Genomic DNA, 17,640 nt, shown 5'->3' with positions numbered 1-17,640 from the left:
TAATATCAGCATCTCTTTCCCTTAATAGTAAAAAATGCCCCTTCTGTGCATGTCCGAGATTAGAGCAAGTGCAGAAAGAGCACCGAGGCAATAAAGACTAAAAGAGGGGTGCTGCACGCCTGTACTCTGTGCAAGGGTGTTGTACTTAAAAAAGTAAAAAAATGAATAAAATTTTCTCTTTACATATAAGGGTTTTTTACCTATTTACTTAAAGTGAAAATGTTGAGTTTAGGTGTGCTTTAATTAAAATTACTGAAAGATTACTCCACTTTCTAGTAGGGAGAGCCATTTAAAACTCCCATCACCTCCTAACTGGTGTCCTATGGGTCCATGCCAGTAAAGGCTTCTTTTTGTGTCTATTGCAATCCTTATAAATGTCATTTAAGGGGATGGTGGCCCAAGCTGCTACCTTGCCTAGGACCCCATTCTGATCCATTGGGTCCTAGGCAATTTCGAGCACCACCACTCCCACATTCAGATCTCTACAATGTAAAGTGTAATCATTCTGTAGACCAAAACGACCTAAACAATGCCATGTCACATATCTCCTAATGATTGACAATAATGCTTGCTAGCGATTTGTCAGATGGATCACAAAACAAACCATTGAAAATCTAGAGCCTGTATGGTGCTCATCTGACCACGTACTTGGCACATACAATTCCTGTCCATTAAAAACAACAAAAAGTAAAAAAGTTCTCACCGTCCATCAAAGGCATTAAATGAAGCCAGAGCAAAAAGAGTTAAAATCCTTGAATCATTTCTTTTTTTCTACCTTTTCTAATAAAACGTAAAAGGATTCTGAATTTTCAGTAGCATATGGGTCTGGCATCTAAGTGTCAGGTAATAAAATTTAAACTTCAATTTTATTGCACCGTCTGCTACTGTACCTAGTGATCCTCTTGACAAATAGTTAATCTTCATCAATCTAAAGGGCAGAAGGTGCACTGACATCACAAGCAGAAGGGGCATTGAAGGAGGGGAGTTCAAGGAAGGATATTGGTGGGTGGAACCAGTCACCACTGCCTATAATAAAAGGCGATCGGATTCTGCAGACAACCAGCAACATCTTAACACAGCATCATCTAGGCTCTGAAGGAAGACTTCAACAGGTGAGAGCTATTTTGGAACAGCAGGGAGCAATGAGGTTGCTTGCAGAAGAGTATAGCTGGGTATTTATTTATGACTTTAAAATTCCTAAAAGATTGCAAACATTTTTTAACAGTTGCAAACATTTAGTTTTGTACATTTACAGTTTTTTTCCCCATTCCATGCATTATTTGAAGGGTCCATAACACATTTAGAGGTCTTTACAGAATTTGCAGTTTCCATGCGATTAAATAACAGTGCATAGGTTAGGGCAGACTTTCTCCCCTTAAAAGAATATTCAGGTCTCAGGGAACTCCTGCTAAAATCAATATAACGGGGGATATTAGTAAGGTTAGTTGGTCTCTTATATTGATGGGAAGAATGTTCCCCTATGGTGGTCGGCAGAATGATATTGTTATAGACATCTACAAATATTGTTAGTGTCATGCTAGTGGCTCTTCCAAGTGTGGTTATATCAGGAATTATGCAGGCACTATATTAGAAAGAAGGATAGTCTGTGACAGCCGAGAGGTTCCTCAAGGAATGCCTGATAACCTATAAAAGAGCCCAAGGGTTCCACAGAACCCTAAGTGAGAATGGCTGTTAGCTGCAAACAGATATATGAAGCCATTGGGTAATTCCACCACCCAGCTCAGTTTTTGATCAGTCCATCATTCAGATGAGGTTTCTGCCCAATACTTTGAATAAAGTAGGTTTAGGGACTTTTGGACACCAAATGGTAAGGACCTCTTTGATCCCCTTTTATTTATATATTCAGAGAGCAGCTTAAAGTCCATCAGAACAAAAATGTAATATATTACACATACTGGTGCTTAGGTTTACTGGCTGCAGTAGTTCCCTCTTAACATTTCTGTCCTAGGGTGCCAACGCTCACTTAATGCACTGTACTTATCTCTAGTCACTTCCATTAGAGAGGTTTTTTAGTCTACAAAGGCTAACTGGTCAAGGCTGGTAAGATTGAATATTTTAATTTTAGGGTTTTGAGCCATTGCACATTATATATACAGTTTCAGCTTCCTATTCCAGTGGGTATGATGATTCTTTTCTCGCACTTCAGGTTTACCATAAGGGGTCTTTCCAATTTAAACCCCCTCTCCTTCCAACCCTACCAAAAAACTGAGCAAGAAAGGAGTACAAGCCAAATAATTTGCCCAGTGATGGGTTTTTAACCAATAGACCACCTAAAGTCCCTTATGAACATCCTATTGTTTGGCTTATGACTTGCTCCATTCTACCTTCCTATTATCTGCAGTTGGCATCACTTTTAAATAGGAAGCCACAGAAGACAATCGTGCTACCCAGGTGCTAGAGTTACTAATTGCACCCCAGTTTTAACGGACAGTGAAGATCGCTGTATTTTCTCTTGAGAGTTGGGGGTCTCTGTGGAAGGTAAAAACGTGCAAATGTTCCCATTGTAGTATGTCCTTTTGAAAGTTTTTCTTGTGTTTCAGAAATGGACAAGAAGGTTTGTGTTAGCATTCTGCTAGCCATGTTTGCCACAGCAGCCCTCTGCAGACCTATGACAGAGCTGGAATCATCAAGACATGGAGCTCAAAGGAAGAACTCCTTTTCTGAAGTCAGCAGACGGGACCTCTTAGCATCCCTGTCCCATGAACAGAAGCAGCTGATCATGTCACAGCTTCTCCCCCAGCTACTTGCAGGTAATGTACACTAACTATATAATACAGAGCATGACCTCAGATTCAGTTCAAAGTCGTTTCCCTGTTTCGGCTCTATTGGATTCCAATTTTCCTAATACATAGATTGGAGTTCCTAAAAGAACAACTGCACATTTAGCTTATTGGAGCATCTTCAACACAGTCAAGCAAATCTTACAAATGTACAAATACTTTGTTGTTTTTCTTTCTTTGCTTCTGATGTCTATAATAGTTAACCAGCTATAGGGTCATGCTCAGCTAAGCACACAGATAAGTATGGGGGAATTGGTGGAAAACTACATTTTTTTAACCAGTCCCAAAAAAAGCTTTTGTGAAACACATTACTGAAAAACATAAGTTCTAGCCATAAGTTGTCAGAACAAAACGTTTATTGCAGCTTGTTGTTTATGGGGCTTTTTTTTAACTGATTAGACAGTTAATGCAATGGGCATGCGAGCTTTAGAATTGGACCATGGATCAATGGAAGAAATTGGCCTGGTCCAATTCAAATGCAACATGCTTAGGAACAACCACTTCTTCAGAGTAACATCCAAAAATTAAGGGCATTTTAATATTTGAGGAAAGTATAAGAATATTAAACTTCAGCTATGATTATTCTCCCATTGTTGCTCTTCCTCACTCTTTGCTTTTACACCACAGAAATCAATGCTGAAGGCCACCTTCACCCTATGCATGATCGGGATTATGCCGGCTGGATGGATTTTGGCCGCAGGAGTTCAGAAGTCCCAGATTCCTAAATCATTTTCTTCACCTACTCTGTCCCTTTTACTGCTGTGAATGCCCCAATGGGGAACAATGATGCTATTAAATTATTGGTCTGATGGATATTCTGCATTTGTTTGTTTTTGATGCAATCCATATAATGTTACCATGTGGAGAAAAGCCTATCAGTGAATACCAATAAATATTATTAACAAGATAATAAAAAGAGTTATTACATGAGCCATAAAAAGAAAGTGTTGGAAGAAATTCTAACTTTAGCCAAAACTTTGTTTATTGCCAATGATGGGATTTCCTCTTGTATCCTTCAAACAAGTGTGGGTAGGGTATGTTTTTTATTTCCGATTTCTTCAAATAGATAAGCATTATAAAAAAATGACGAATTCTAACTCCTTTGCATTTATTTGATTAGTAAGAATTAGCATGCATCCTATATTTTTAAAGGGGTAACCAGCAAAAGAATTATAATACTAGTTTTCTTAAAAGCTCATCTCCAGGAATAATTTATCCCTATAACACCCCTCCTATTCTGGTCCTTTGAATCACTGCTTCCGGGTCCAGAGGTCCACCAATGCCCTGCTGCAGATGCTCTTATGTTGGCTAGGCCTCGTCTGTCCCCTCCTGAAGAAGTCCGGTTCTCCATTCACAAAGGTCGTCACCACTGGACAGCCAAAAGGATGTGTTCAAACACGGGTGGATACTCAAAGAAAGGTCTGGGGCTAAAGTGACATATGACTTTGGTTTGGTAGTAGCAATATTATTCTAGAGTTCAACTTTGAGACTCATGGGGAAAGCAGAAAGAGTTACCATAATATATGTATTTTCAAAGACCAAGTCTTCATCATCTGTTTATTGAACAGACAGGCAATCGGTAAAGAATATTTTTATCATAATAAAATATACATCTCAGAACAAACAACACATTACCATTCGCTAACCGGGTCACCATTGCATAATATTTTATCAAAGACTGACAGTACACAAGTCATTGCTTGGAGAGGCCTTAGCATTTCATATTGCTATCATTTCAAAAGAGAAATCCAAGATGTTCTATAAAAGGAGGCAGCTTTAGTGCATGCAAGATAACACAGCCCATGCTTATTATGTGGAAGGATGAAGGCTGCTTTGTCAGCATGTTCATTCCTAATAACGCCATGAAATGACCTTTAGCAGATCTGTAGTTAAGAATTGAAGTGTGCATAAGGGACTGTATTGACACTTCTGTCTGTATACTTTAAAAGGATCGGAAAACAATAAAATTCTTACACTCATATAAAAAACTGGTTTGCAGTTGCAAACGACTGCACACTGATTGGATAAGCAACAGGACGTCAAAGGGCTCGGAGTGGTGAAGAGGGTCTTTCCTCTGCCTTGGATGTAGCATAAATAAGAACACCCCTGGCTTTTTCGACCAAATGTAATATATTGTATAAATGTATAAATGGACAACCAAATGTAAATGTCCCAGTTGAGATGACTTTCCAGTTCCTAATTAACAACAAGGTAGTACAGTATTGTAATAATGTAAAAAATATGGCATTTATTGAGGATGTATAGCAGTGCCAACCATTCTTGGTGGCCAAAACAGTGATCAATTGCCCCAACATTTGCTACTACTAGAAGAAGAGTTCCCAACTTTGTCATACAAGTGGGGCATGTCTTTACAATATATTACAACCATAGGTACCATCAGTTAAATTACATCAATCTCTTTATATCTGCTTCAAAACTGTAGGTACTGTGCAAAATACAATGTTGTAAATATACAGTATAAACTTTCTTATTGATAACATCATGGTCGGATTTGTTACAGCCAATCAACAAAGCATATCACATCATATGTACAGTACATCATCTCAGAGTTGTGACAATTTTAAGTAACCTGAAAATCCACAGTCAGTAGTACAGCATGCAAGTAAATGCACCAGCTCTAAATATCCAGCTACAGCTTTCATTGTTTCATGTAGTTTTGAACATATCAGAATTTGGATACATAAATGAGCATTTAAGTATGAATTCTGTGCTTTGAAAGCAGGATAATAAACATAAAAAACTATAATTCCATATACATGTATCCCAGACACATTACTGTAATGAATTTTGCTTATGAGTGTTCTCCAATATGTCTGTGTTACATTAGCACCATTCAATGCCAAGGGTTTTGCCAGGCAACATTGGTATAGCTGTCTACACTGGAAATGTGTAGGTGAATGAAAAGCAGTACCATTAATGAATAGAAGACCATAGGTATTAGATATGCTTGTGCAAACTCATGGAAGGACCCCCTGATCTCAAGCAGTAGCAGCCAGCTGTTAACGGAACTCTATCACCTACTATCTACAATTGAGAAGAAAGGAATACAGGAATAGGAAAGCACCTGTATGTCTAAATCCTTAAATCCCATTCACAGATTTAACAACACAGACATTTGATTTTAGGTTTTTGACCTAGTTAAAAAAAAAAAAGCAACCAAGCCTAGAAAAGTAAACAGCTAAAAATGAAATAAAACTAAAATACATAAAATGTGTAAAATATTGTATCAGTGTTCTAATGCAGGCGTCTTTACCAGATATTATTTAAACTGTCTATTTACTTTTTTCACCATAGACAAAGTATTACAGCTTTGATTGGGTAGTGAAGAGACAGAAATTCTGATTGGGTCATTTCCAAGCTTCATCTAATACATTTATACCAATGTGCAAATTAGTAAAGCCTTACAGTGCTGCCCCTACTAGAAGTGAGCAGGGGATTTAGTACAAAATAGATTTAAGTACTAGTTAAAATACAATTTTGTATTCAATATAAAACTATTTTATTAGGCCACTTTTATATCTGCCAATATTAACACTTTCCCGTGTATGTACATCTCAGTACAAAAAATAAATTCTTGGCTCATTACCCTATGACTATTCAAGGCAGCAAGGAGTAAAACCACATTGGATGAACCATGACTATATGTCATACAAGGCAGAGACAATAGGGATGATGGGCTAAAAACTAACAATGGTAGTGTGTTCTAAGAAACAGTTGTCATATTTGGAAATGGAAGATCAAACTTAACGTAGAGATTCAAAGCCAAAAAAGTTGACACTGTATTACCTATATGTAAGGTGAAAGTTCCACTACAATCATTTACTTTACATTTTTTGTTTTGACCCGTATACCTAGTGGGTACACTGAGCTGTCAGCTTTTACCTATTTAGTCTTCCAACCACTTTGGCCAATGTACCATTGGCTAGCACATATCTGCTGCAACCACCTTGTGTTCATATTGTTTCCCTAATGTTCATATGGGTACATTCAAAGACTAAAATTGCTGGATAGTTACCATATAGGAGGTCTCACTTGAAACCTGAATGGAATTTTGTCAAATGACAAACCACTTAATAAACTGTGGGATAAGAAAATGTTTGGACTTAAAAACAGAGCGTGCATATCCTGGGAAAGTCCACTCAGTGCAATGTTTTACCCTAGGTCTCATGCTGCCTCCTTGGGCATTTGGGTAGGGTGAATTTAACTTGGAGGTTTTTTGGCCTCTGTTGTCCTCTGGAAGGAGACAATACCCCTTTCCACCACTTGATTCAAGCCAAGCCTCCTCAACTGTCCCACCAAGTTCAAGCTGAAGATGTTTTTCTGGGTTGGAGCAGAGTCTGACGTTGTGGTCACTGAAGGACCATCCACTAGGGATCTTCCAAAACCCAGACCCATCAAAGTTCGACCCCAAGCTAATGGTAAGAAGGAAGTGTGTGCAACTGGAACAGGTGGTCTAATTTCATTTTCCATCAAGGTCGCCTTGTTGGGCACAGTAGCGGCAGATATACCATGTTCCTTAAGTAGGGTAACTAGTCCCATTGGAGTGTTGCGTCCAGAGCCAGCCTGGTCATGGCTTACTGTGGCAGAGGTTACTGTTTGGTCCTTTAAAGTATCTAGATTGAGGGAACTTAGGCTCTCAAAGCTTCCACACGAAGGTAGGACTGAACTACGAAGACTATGGAGATAAACACAAATAGAGTTGTTAACACACCAAGAAATTAGATCTCTAAAACATTTAACTATGCTGAAAAATGAAACTTTCTATATGAGAAGCATTTCAGCCATACATTTGACTCCTATATTTATGAAAGCCTTGTGTATAAAACTTGAAGCTTAGGTAAAGGCGTCACTTTCTAACTAATAATTTATATTAGTTTATAATATTCTATCTATTGATATTTGCATATGTGCACTTGAGCTTTGCTGAAATATGCTTCTAAATCAATTAGCATGCCTCAAAGTAGTTCTATCACTTTGCCCATTCAGGGCCAATGAATCCTCTTCTTGCTATGTAGATCCACCTAGGTCCTGATAACTATGAAAGAAAGGTATGGCTCTTCCAAACTTTTCTGATGACATGAGGCTAAATCATTCAACAAAGACATTTGCCTATCTTTCATCACATCATCATTTTAAAATTTTATACTAATACTGACTTAAATATAGAACCAGTAAATAAATTGCAAGACTAAAAAAAAACAGTAAGAGGTTAGTAAAGACAGGTCATTGGGTTAGCGCATGAAAGAATCCATGGAAGCGGTTAAGCATTAGAGAGAGATAGACTTTTCTGTCACTACGGCTCAGGCTTCAATTAAATTTCATGGACCTGTGACTTTAATTTACCAAAGACTTCTAGTCCAGTTCTCTTTATGCCATACAAAGCAGAAAAATATACTTTTTTTAATATGTTGGGGTTTTATTGACTTTGGTAGCATAGCTCTGCTTATTTTTACCCAGTTTGCCTTACCAACGTTATGACAAAAGGGAATGAAGAGTGATGACCAATTAATATCTATATAATATTTGTATTATATAGATATAAATGGTACATACAACGGTACTGGTACATAGTTCTGAAGTATATAAAAATATTGGGCAACCATTTGTCTGGAAGCCATGTTTTCGGTTACAAACCTCAGCAGAGTTAGTTATTTGCAGAAACAATGTGTATAACTATTCACCCTCCATTACTGTCTGTTTGTTCTGCATATACATGATGTTGTGGCAGTGGTGGAGGGAGGTTGGGGAGCGCCTTGTACCAATCACGGCACAGCAAGATTTGTGCAGTGAAGGCATGAATTCTAAGACCTCAAAATTTCAATCTGATCAAAGTCCTGAAATATCCATAAATCACATGGGCAGAGGAGCCCTTAGAAGTAATGAGAATGGACTACAAGTCATCTGTTTATAATGTCACATTTCCAGGATTTGAACCCTGTTCCTTATAATATCTAATAAAAGTCTGCAGTAACCTCAGGATAACTCAGTGACCAAAGGCCTCACCAACTAAAATGATACGTCTGCTAATCTAGGGGATAAAAAGCCTAAATTCTTTAGATTTAAATTGGCAATGCCAGCCTACCAGTTTTCAGGTGGGATCACCAAGTCAAAAAATGTTAAAAACCTAATGAAAAGAACCCAAATATATTAATAATTCTATGAAAGTTTAAGCAATTAATATTACAAATACTGTCAGGGCCCAGTTACTTTTCTGTGTTCTTCACTTTCAACATAATTGGACATAACAACAGGTAGAGGTGTAATCTACAAACTATATACTAGGTTGCAGTATATTCTTCCCCATTAAGAAGATCCAGAATGGAGTCCCTAATGAATACTATTCCTGTCTTCAGTGGTCACTGAGCCTCCTATAAGAAATGTGAAGGTCACTGCTGGCTACCTGTGGCTTTGTTGTGGAGTCTGACCCTGCGCTCAGACGCCTCTCAGAAAGTCAAACACTCGAGAAGGTGCTTCCACCAGGACTTGAGATGCCTAAAACCATGAGGATGGAAAATGGACACATGAGTAGGGGACAGGAAGCAAAGTGCATGTGGCGAGCGGAGAGGTTAGAAAGTGCAACCCGTGCGCTGCGAGGAAAGCAGTTGAAGAATATCCAAACCCAAAACACAGTCCTTAGATGTGCTAGCTGTCTCTGGCTGGCTACGCTCTATTCTTCATTATATTTTGGAGAAGAGCCATGGTTGTTACTCAGACTATATTCCAAGCATTATGTCCTTTGCTCATCTCCATTATAGGGGGTGATTGGATCAGTAGTTTACAGTAGAAAGATGAGACTGTTTACACTTCCCAGAGGCAACAAGTAAACTTGATTTCTGGCAGGATTACCAATTATTTTCCGTACTTGTACTTCCGTACAACCACCACATCTAAGGACTGAAATATGAAGATAATTCAAGATGTTACATTTTTGGGTTTTTGGGTTTAGTTAACCTTAAATATATGAAGATTTCCAAGCCACATAGCTTTGGTTTGATGGAATTATTTTTGATCACCTTTTTTTTTTTTCAACTCCTTGGGACCCCAACAAGCACCACTTCCTTATGACTCTCCTTGCCTATATATACACATGAGACCTACAATATTCCAATTCTGGCATTGGCTGTGGTCTGGAGTGCCTGTAGACTTATAGGAGATGCTAGGGACTCCTGAGCCTTGCGTATTTTAGTTTTATTAAATTGCAAAGAGAATCTGATACTATACCATATCAGAAGTGATAATGATAAAACACAAGGGAATCAAACCATTAAAATTTTCATAGTTAGATTGTAAATATTACATTTTTTGAAAAAGAATATTTGCAGGGCTGATTTTTTTTTTAGCTCAGTGAGTTCAGTGAAAGCAATACAAGTGAACTCTTTACCAGGGTCACAAGTAGATTGATCAAAAAAAGAAGGAGCCTACCCAAAGCAGACAGGTGGTGGATATGACATATATGCATTGTACATTGAAAGAAAAAAATAATACTGGTAATATTAACATAAAATATGAATATATGACTTATAAATTATAAATAGTTACAAAGTTACACTAATAGGGAATTAAACATATCTCTGATATAAAATCCTATAAGACATAGTTGTTATATATATATATATATATATATATATATATATTACAAAAAAAAAAAACAAATGTGCCTTTGTGCTTTAAAGTAGAGTAGAAAGATGCTGGGGATGCAGTCCAGTTCTATGTTCTTATCAAAGGAACGCATAACAGCATCACAAAGATGAAACAAGCAGACATGAATATTACAATATGAGTGAGGAAACCCACCTGGAAGTGACCATTGTAATGTCCTGCAGAGGGTGCGGGGTGCGACATGTGGTTATGGTGAACGTAGATGGTGTCTGGGGGAGGTTGTTAGCGGAACTGAACACTGAAACACACAAGGAAGCTACTTATTACAGACAAGGAACATAACAAATTCCACAGAAGTTAGGACATAAAGGTGCTAAGGAAACAAGGAGGAATGTGACAATCTATCAATGAAAATAATGCATAAAGATTGTAAAGAAGTAACCAAAGTAACCAACTTTAGAAGGCCAGCCAACAAACTTCAAACTACTGATAGTCCATGGCCATTAATCAAGAGACATCTTAGAGTTAGCATATTAAATTTGGGCTTTTTCATTACTCTGGTGTTTTAAAAGGCGGTTTTAACCAATCAGGTACTCACTGCTATTCTTTTCTCGCTTTTTGGTAGGCGTGGATGTCAGCATGTCTTGGAAGGAAATTGGATCCAAGTCATCTTCCTCAAAGTCATTGAGGTTATAGACGTCCTCCACATCAATGTCCAGTTTCTGGAAGTCTTTGGTAAGAACGCCTGGTCTGGGGTCCAGGATGCCACCTAAGTTTGGCTTTGCTAGCTGTTGCCAGTGCAAAAGGGTTGCTGAACCTAGAAAAGGAAGGTAAAGGGTTATTATGAACGTTTGAAAGATAGAATATCATTCCTATGGTATGGATAAATACACTGGCAATGGATAAATATTTCTGTAAACCATTTAGTATTCTCCCCAGCACCTTTTAGCTTGGTGCACCACCCAACACTTTTCAGTAATCACTGTTTTTGACCCACACTTTTCACCCACCTAAAAAGTGTCAGGGGAAAAAACAGACGTATACTGTTAGTCAGCCTTAGCTGTGATAACATTTTCTAAGGAAGATTAAGTCTTCCATCCAGCAAAAACTTAGATTTCTTCTAGACAAATTATCCCTTGAAGAAGAGTATTTATAAATGTTTCTACCATGCAGTTGACAATTGTTTTCCTTTGGGACTGTTTTTTGTAGAGAAAAAAGCAGAAGGGAAGAAAAGTCCTGTCAACTGCACAATACAGCTGTCCAGAATATGACTTGATTATGTTTCAAAATACAACTTTAAGCAGGTGGTTGAAAACTTTAAAAATTCAAACATAATCATAAATATATATGATTATATAAAGCTCTAGAACGTCCAAAATTTGAGTAAGACCAAGCCATCTGCTCACCTTCCAGTGGTTTGACAATCTGCAGCTTCTCAGGTAGGTAGGCTCTTGATCCCAGGGACAGACTAGAACTGCCAGTGGCCTCAGACATGCCAGAATAATTGGTGCCATTGGACAGAATGCTATCATTGGGTGTGAGGAATCCACTGGAGAGCTCTCCATCTCGATCTCGTTGTAACTTGTGTTCTCTCTCTTCAAATAGATCTGGAGAGTCTGATTCTTGTTGTGTACTAAGTCTCTGAAGAGCAGCGGCCAAATCCTGTCCTCCAGGTGTACCGGGTGTTCCCAACTTCTTTTCTCCAGCACTGCACATGGAAGATAAAGATTTCAGAATAGTTTGCAAACTTGAAAATAATTACATAAAATTATACAATATTCTGGCTTACCTACTAAAAGTCATATGAATGGTAGGGTTTGCATAGAGGTTTATGACAGTGAAACTTACATAGATAATTCATTCTCTCCTCCTGTCTGAAAAGTCTGATCCTCTAGATTAATCAGGCTGGAACCCTCTGATTCGTAGAAGCTCATTGGAGGAGTGCCCACGCGACTTTGAGGAGCGGATGGTCTCCGTGAAGAAGCTCGAGACCCGAGGACATTCTGGGGGGACGGGCAGCGAGATTTGGCTCTTACCACTTGGTTGGCGGCTTTCACTGTTTCAAACACTCGCTTGTAGCTCCTGTGTTAAATAAAACAATGATAGAACTTAATTCTAAATGCCAGGCTTCCATAAGTTTCCAAAAGTAGTAATTGGTATAACCATAACAACTTGCATTTAGGAAACCCAATTTTAAAAGTTCATAGCTAGAGCCTTCTACTTTAATTTCCTCTTTTTACCAGCTCTATCCTATCATTTTATAAGATAGATAAGGCAATGTCATTATCAGCTTACAGACAAGCATAGTATACAAGAATACCTATTTTAGAAGGAGAAGCCATAATGTGTGAATGCGGAAGCGAGGGGTCTTAACAAAGGATCACAACAAGCAATAAGATGGGCATATTCAGGTTTTGAGGGAATACAAATGAACACAAAGGTGTTATTTAATATCTTGTAACTTACTTTAGTTCAGAAGATGCATCAATTCCTTTTCTCATTGTTCCTTCAATCTCAGCTGCTAAGGAATCCTGCAAAAAAAAGAAAAAACAATGGTGCTACATTGCTATAGGTATCACTCAACAGGAACATTGTCTATTAATAAATATTCTTATTCAATCTATACTACTTACCAAAGGGAAAATGTTCAGTGTGCTGTATCTGCTGATGGTGCTGTTGGGTAGGCTTCTGTTCCTTTGGTTCTTCAGCTCTTCCTGAGCCTCATGCAACATTTCAAGACATTCCATGTGTTTTTCCTGAAGGTCTTGAAGCTGAAGAAGATCACAAAAGTGAGCTGACTACAAGGACCAGTAAATGACAGGCCAGAACATCTACATACAGGGGTGCAAGGACTCGGTAATAAGTTCTAAAACAAACATATTTTGGCCCATTAGGAATTTAGATTTGGGAAATGCACATATACCAGGTTTTTAGCCTACCTCAGTTTTTAGCAAGCTTTCTCTTTCCTTCACAGCAGATAGATGTTGGTTAAGTTCTTCATTTTCTGTGGAGGTCTGAAAAAAAGCCATAGTCAGTGATTGTTCTGCCTATAAAACATCTGTAAGGTTATGCCAAAAGTTTACAAATTTTATTATACACTCACAGAGCGACACTTCTGTTGAAGGTGAACAATCTGGGATAGAAGCTGGCTGATCTCTTCTTGCTGCCGGGCTGCATCTTCTCCCCTGCGTGCCACTTCCTCTGCCAACAGTGCCATCTGCTTGCTAGCTTCAGCTAAAAAATTACATATTGCACATTAGTAGTCAGGAATTTGGGGTCTGCAACAGGTTGGTAAACTGACACTCTCTATCTTACATACACAACTTTAAAGTGCTCCCATCCACCACTGAGAACAAAATTCCAGGTACTTTCAGGTATGGTAGGATATGTTCTCTTCCCTTCCCATGTAATAGCATTGGTGCTTGGTGATTTGCCATCAAGATTAATATAAACCTTTAGAACAACTAATTAGTAACATATAAACAACTTACAGAATTGTTCCACGCAATCCAGCATCAGTGAGCTCTCCTGGTCTTCATATTCATTAGTTTCATCAAGGATGTGGCTGGCCTGTCAAAAAAGTAGAACATTGTAAGTGATCTGGCGCTTAGACACGTCACATACTCCATATGATGCTTATGGATTACACTAAGCTCACCTCAGTACGCATCTTTTGGTTCTCTTCCTCCAGGGTCTTCAGTTTCAGCTGGAGGGCATCTAGCTGGGCATTGTGCTCAAGACAGAATGAAGATTGGTTTCTACGCAGCCTACCAGGGAAATATAAAATATGCAGCCATTGTTGTATCTATATTATGGGACATTTATATACAATCAAAGCGAAACCAACAACCTCTTAGAATATTGTATACTTCTGTAAAATATTTTAGAGAAGTATACAAAAAATCTAGTATCTTTCTACGCAAATGTGCTAACAAGGCTCCATATTGGTCACATGCTATCTTGGAAACTTCAATGACAGTTAAGCTGAAAAGATTTAAAACCCTGTTAAAGCCTGCAGGATCTGTGTTAGCATGTCATGCTTGGTAAAGAAGGCACATAAATCCCCTTTCTACTAATCATAGAAACCATGTGCTTCAACAGAAAAACGACTGATACCTATTCCAAAACCAGTACTTAGTAAATGTCAGAGAATTGAACTACCTAGGAACTCCATAATCTTGGTGGGAATAAGGAGTTCCTAGATCTCTAAACCTACTGTGGTCATTACAATAGGTTCAATGGTCATGTCCTGGATTATGAGGTCAAAAGTTCATTTGTATAAGTTATATTAGATCCTAGTATACAATGCAATGGATTTGTAAAATATACTAACGGTGTGGCAGTGGCAGTGGCAGTTGTTGACTCGTTCTCCAAGTTGCTGGTGTACAGATGGAGAAGGTCTTCCCGCATGGAGACCTCATGGCGAAGCTGACGGACCTAAGTAACCAAGTCAGGAAAAAATTGTTTTACACAGTGAACATTAAAGAAGCTTATCAATATTACATTTAGACACCATCATGAAGCCAATAATCACCTCCTCTTTAGTAGCCCCCAGCTCTTGCTCCAGAAACTCATTCTGTGCCGTCAGTTCTCGATTCTGTTTCAAAAGAGACTGGCCAATACGAGCAGCCAGCTCAAGGTCTCTCTCTTTCTGTGGATGGCATTAATATATAAAATAAGTTCACGAATTATCATTAAAAACCAACATTTTGATATAATATTGTATATTATTGTATATACAAATATATTTTTATATGCATGCATATATAGACATTTTGGCTCTCTATTTGTCCTGGTGACTATTACCTCTAATTCAGAAAATGATGGAGTTTAAAATACAATATATTGGAGTTGTCACAGGACCAAGAAATAAGAGGAAATCCTACACAATAAATTTGATCTGGTGACAATGATCTAAGAGGGAATTTTCCTACACTTTGAAGGTGTTGTGTCGCTGGGAAAGGAGATAAAGGGAATGAGATTGGACACAATTTAAAAAAACATTGACATGCATGATATACATTATGATGAACCAATAGGGCTCACTTACTTCCTCTAGAAGACTGGTCACAGCATCTATGTCCCGGTAGGTCTTTGTGATTCTGCCAACTCGCTCGGAACATAGAACTGTAAGACACAAAAGCATACTTTTTAGGACTTCCACCATAATGGGCTGTAACATGTTTCGTTGTGCTGATGCACGTTTTGGAAAAGCAGCCTATTCAATAAGAAAGAGCTGCAACGTACCTCAAAGCACGAAAGAAAATGGTCTCAATTTTTTAACAGTACAATATGCAAAACAAACATTTAAAATATTCAGAAGTACTGAGTCAATCTTTGTCCAGAATATTGTTTTTATCATAAATTTGTTCCTCCAGTCTGATTGAAAGGTTATCGTTTTATGACTGGGGCCTTCATCATTTAGAACACAGGGCCACCTTAAACTCTGCAAGGGGTGAATGAATCGCGTCTGTTGATGAAGATGGTAATTGGAATTAATTGGAGTTATGCTGAGAGGAAACAGTGGACTGGCTGCTCAGTCTAGACCATGAAAAGATTACGCATGCTGAGGAGGGGGTCAACGACTATTTAACCATGGCTTAAGTAGAACATCAACATCGGCAAATCGCTAAAAAAATAAAACACTGCCAAATTATACAATTACTTTTGGATGCCTAAGTAACTCTAAAGCTCATGGTACAAGACAAATGAACTAAGTTAGTGATTGGTAGTATGGACTTTTCCATAAGGACCATCATTTATATGTTTTGCATGGTCTGTTTTTTTCATAAAACACCTGTGTATGTGTGTGTTGTACAAATCACATGCATGCCTGAACTTGGAACCCAAGGTGCAAATCTGAAAATTCTCAGAACTTAAATCTCCCCTGGAGCTATTGAAAAGTTGCATTTTTACAACCAGCACTACTCAACAGAAAAGAACGGGAGCATTCTAATTCCACAGCATAATGTCTATTCAGGTGTAAAATTCCTTTGTCTGGGTACGTGACTCAGGTGTACAATGAGGAAATATCTTTGATTATATGTTACTTATTGCACTGGCGAGCTATTAGGTAAAATCACTATTATAGACACAGGATGGCAGTGTTCCCATAATTATCCTATCAGTGGAAGACATAAAAGCCTTATTTAGGTCAGTACCATAGTTCTACAGCCACTACCAAGCTGCAATTTTGGAGAAAACATGGGGGCTGCCATTGTCAATGCTAGTCGCTTGGCAGTCATTACGATCAACAAGCTTCATTGTTTACTGATCTAATAATACAGATATTTAGATGAGAAGAATCATAACTACTGATCTGTATATTCGTTCTGGGTTAAACCAAACATGAATGAATATTGATTGAAAATGAGTCTTTTTTTTGGAATAGGTATATTATCATATTGAAATCCAAACCGCCTTTCATGCCACAATCAATTGTTACCTATTTTAATACCAAATAAATATCAAACAAGTGGATGGTGCATTGAATAAATGTAGTTGACTGCAATTATTGATTTAATCAAATGTAATATTTCCAGAAAATACCAGCAAGATACAAATCACATAGAGTATGCTAAGCAATGGTATTAATGTACTGGAGCCAGAGGGTCACAATACCAGACAACCATTTAAATTTTTTTATGTAGATTGGCCATAACAGCCTCCATGCTCCTATTAGGAAAGGTTTACCCTAAATTATTTGTTATGGAACACATCCACAATAAAAATACATTTACCATCCCAGACCACCCATACACCAAGTCTCAGAGATATTGCTATCTACAGTGTTTATAGACCACCAACCAACATGGAAAGTGTTGAACAGCTGTTGCTCTGCATCTGATGACACCCAAGATATCAGCCTGCAACAATAACAATCCTCCAACTTTCCAAGAGGAAGACTATTGTAGCATAGATGGCCCAAGCAACAAGAATGTGAAAATACTGAATCCAATATTTTGGGATGTTGGACGAAAACAGGTATGAGCAGATCTTGTATATTTCGACGCCATTGCAAGAGTAACTGTCCCAAGTCTTCCCTGTATCTTGTTTAACAACAAGATCTACAGTGAAGGCTAGAAGAAAACACACTGTTTTGGGTTTTACAACCCTTAGTGTATATTTTTATTGCTAACAATGCATCTATCAGTCGTAATATCAATCTAATAATAGACAACCAGTCCAAAACTCTTGTACAAGATTGCTCTGCACATCA

General features: G+C 38.0%; 2 protein-coding genes across 5 annotated transcripts in view; one reads left to right on the top strand and one right to left on the bottom strand.

Moving 5' to 3' along the window:
* The first annotated feature begins 1,041 nt into the window (after positions 1–1,041).
* LOC140332478 (gastrin/cholecystokinin-like peptide) lies at positions 1,042–3,614 on the top strand. Its single transcript, XM_072413723.1, has 3 exons — positions 1,042–1,112; positions 2,562–2,771; positions 3,429–3,614. The coding sequence occupies exons 2-3, from the start codon at positions 2,564–2,566 to the stop codon at positions 3,524–3,526; spliced, it is 306 nt and encodes a 101-aa protein (XP_072269824.1). The 5' UTR covers positions 1,042–1,112; positions 2,562–2,563; the 3' UTR covers positions 3,527–3,614.
* A 730-nt stretch (positions 3,615–4,344) lies between these two features.
* Positions 4,345–17,640, bottom strand: part of HAP1 (huntingtin associated protein 1) — a 34,372-nt gene continuing 21,076 nt past the window's right edge. For 2 of the 4 annotated variants that reach the window (XM_072414765.1, XM_072414766.1), the window contains 14 exons: positions 15,472–15,548; positions 14,956–15,072; positions 14,755–14,858; positions 14,080–14,188; positions 13,913–13,991; positions 13,525–13,655; positions 13,361–13,435; positions 13,055–13,192; positions 12,888–12,952; positions 12,270–12,503; positions 11,828–12,129; positions 11,020–11,238; positions 10,617–10,719; positions 4,345–7,497 (listed from right to left, as the gene is read on the bottom strand). In XM_072414765.1, coding sequence (XP_072270866.1) covers positions 7,023–7,497; positions 10,617–10,719; positions 11,020–11,238; positions 11,828–12,129; positions 12,270–12,503; positions 12,888–12,952; positions 13,055–13,192; positions 13,361–13,435; positions 13,525–13,655; positions 13,913–13,991; positions 14,080–14,188; positions 14,755–14,858; positions 14,956–15,072; positions 15,472–15,548 — 2,228 coding nt within the window. In that variant the 3' untranslated portion in view covers positions 4,345–7,022. Of the gene's footprint in view, positions 7,498–9,222; positions 9,315–10,616; positions 10,720–11,019; positions 11,239–11,827; positions 12,130–12,269; positions 12,504–12,887; positions 12,953–13,054; positions 13,193–13,360; positions 13,436–13,524; positions 13,656–13,912; positions 13,992–14,079; positions 14,189–14,754; positions 14,859–14,955; positions 15,073–15,471; positions 15,549–17,640 lie in introns of all 4 variants that reach the window. The other 2 variants (XM_072414767.1, XM_072414768.1) reach the window with 2 other exon arrangements.

Source organism: Pyxicephalus adspersus, chromosome 6, assembly GCF_032062135.1.
Source record: "Pyxicephalus adspersus chromosome 6, UCB_Pads_2.0, whole genome shotgun sequence".
NCBI lineage: Eukaryota > Metazoa > Chordata > Amphibia > Anura > Pyxicephalidae > Pyxicephalus > Pyxicephalus adspersus.
This window is presented reverse-complemented; position numbering and strand designations above follow the sequence as displayed.

Excerpts from the sequence above, each read along its gene's own strand:
- LOC140332478 (XM_072413723.1), top strand. The coding sequence starts at position 2,564 with ATGGACAAGAAGGTTTGTGTTAGCATTCTGCTAGCCATGTTTGCCACA. Across the intron at positions 2,772-3,428 it reads TCTCCCCCAGCTACTTGCAG|AAATCAATGCTGAAGGCCAC; the intron begins GTAATGTACACT and ends TTTACACCACAG.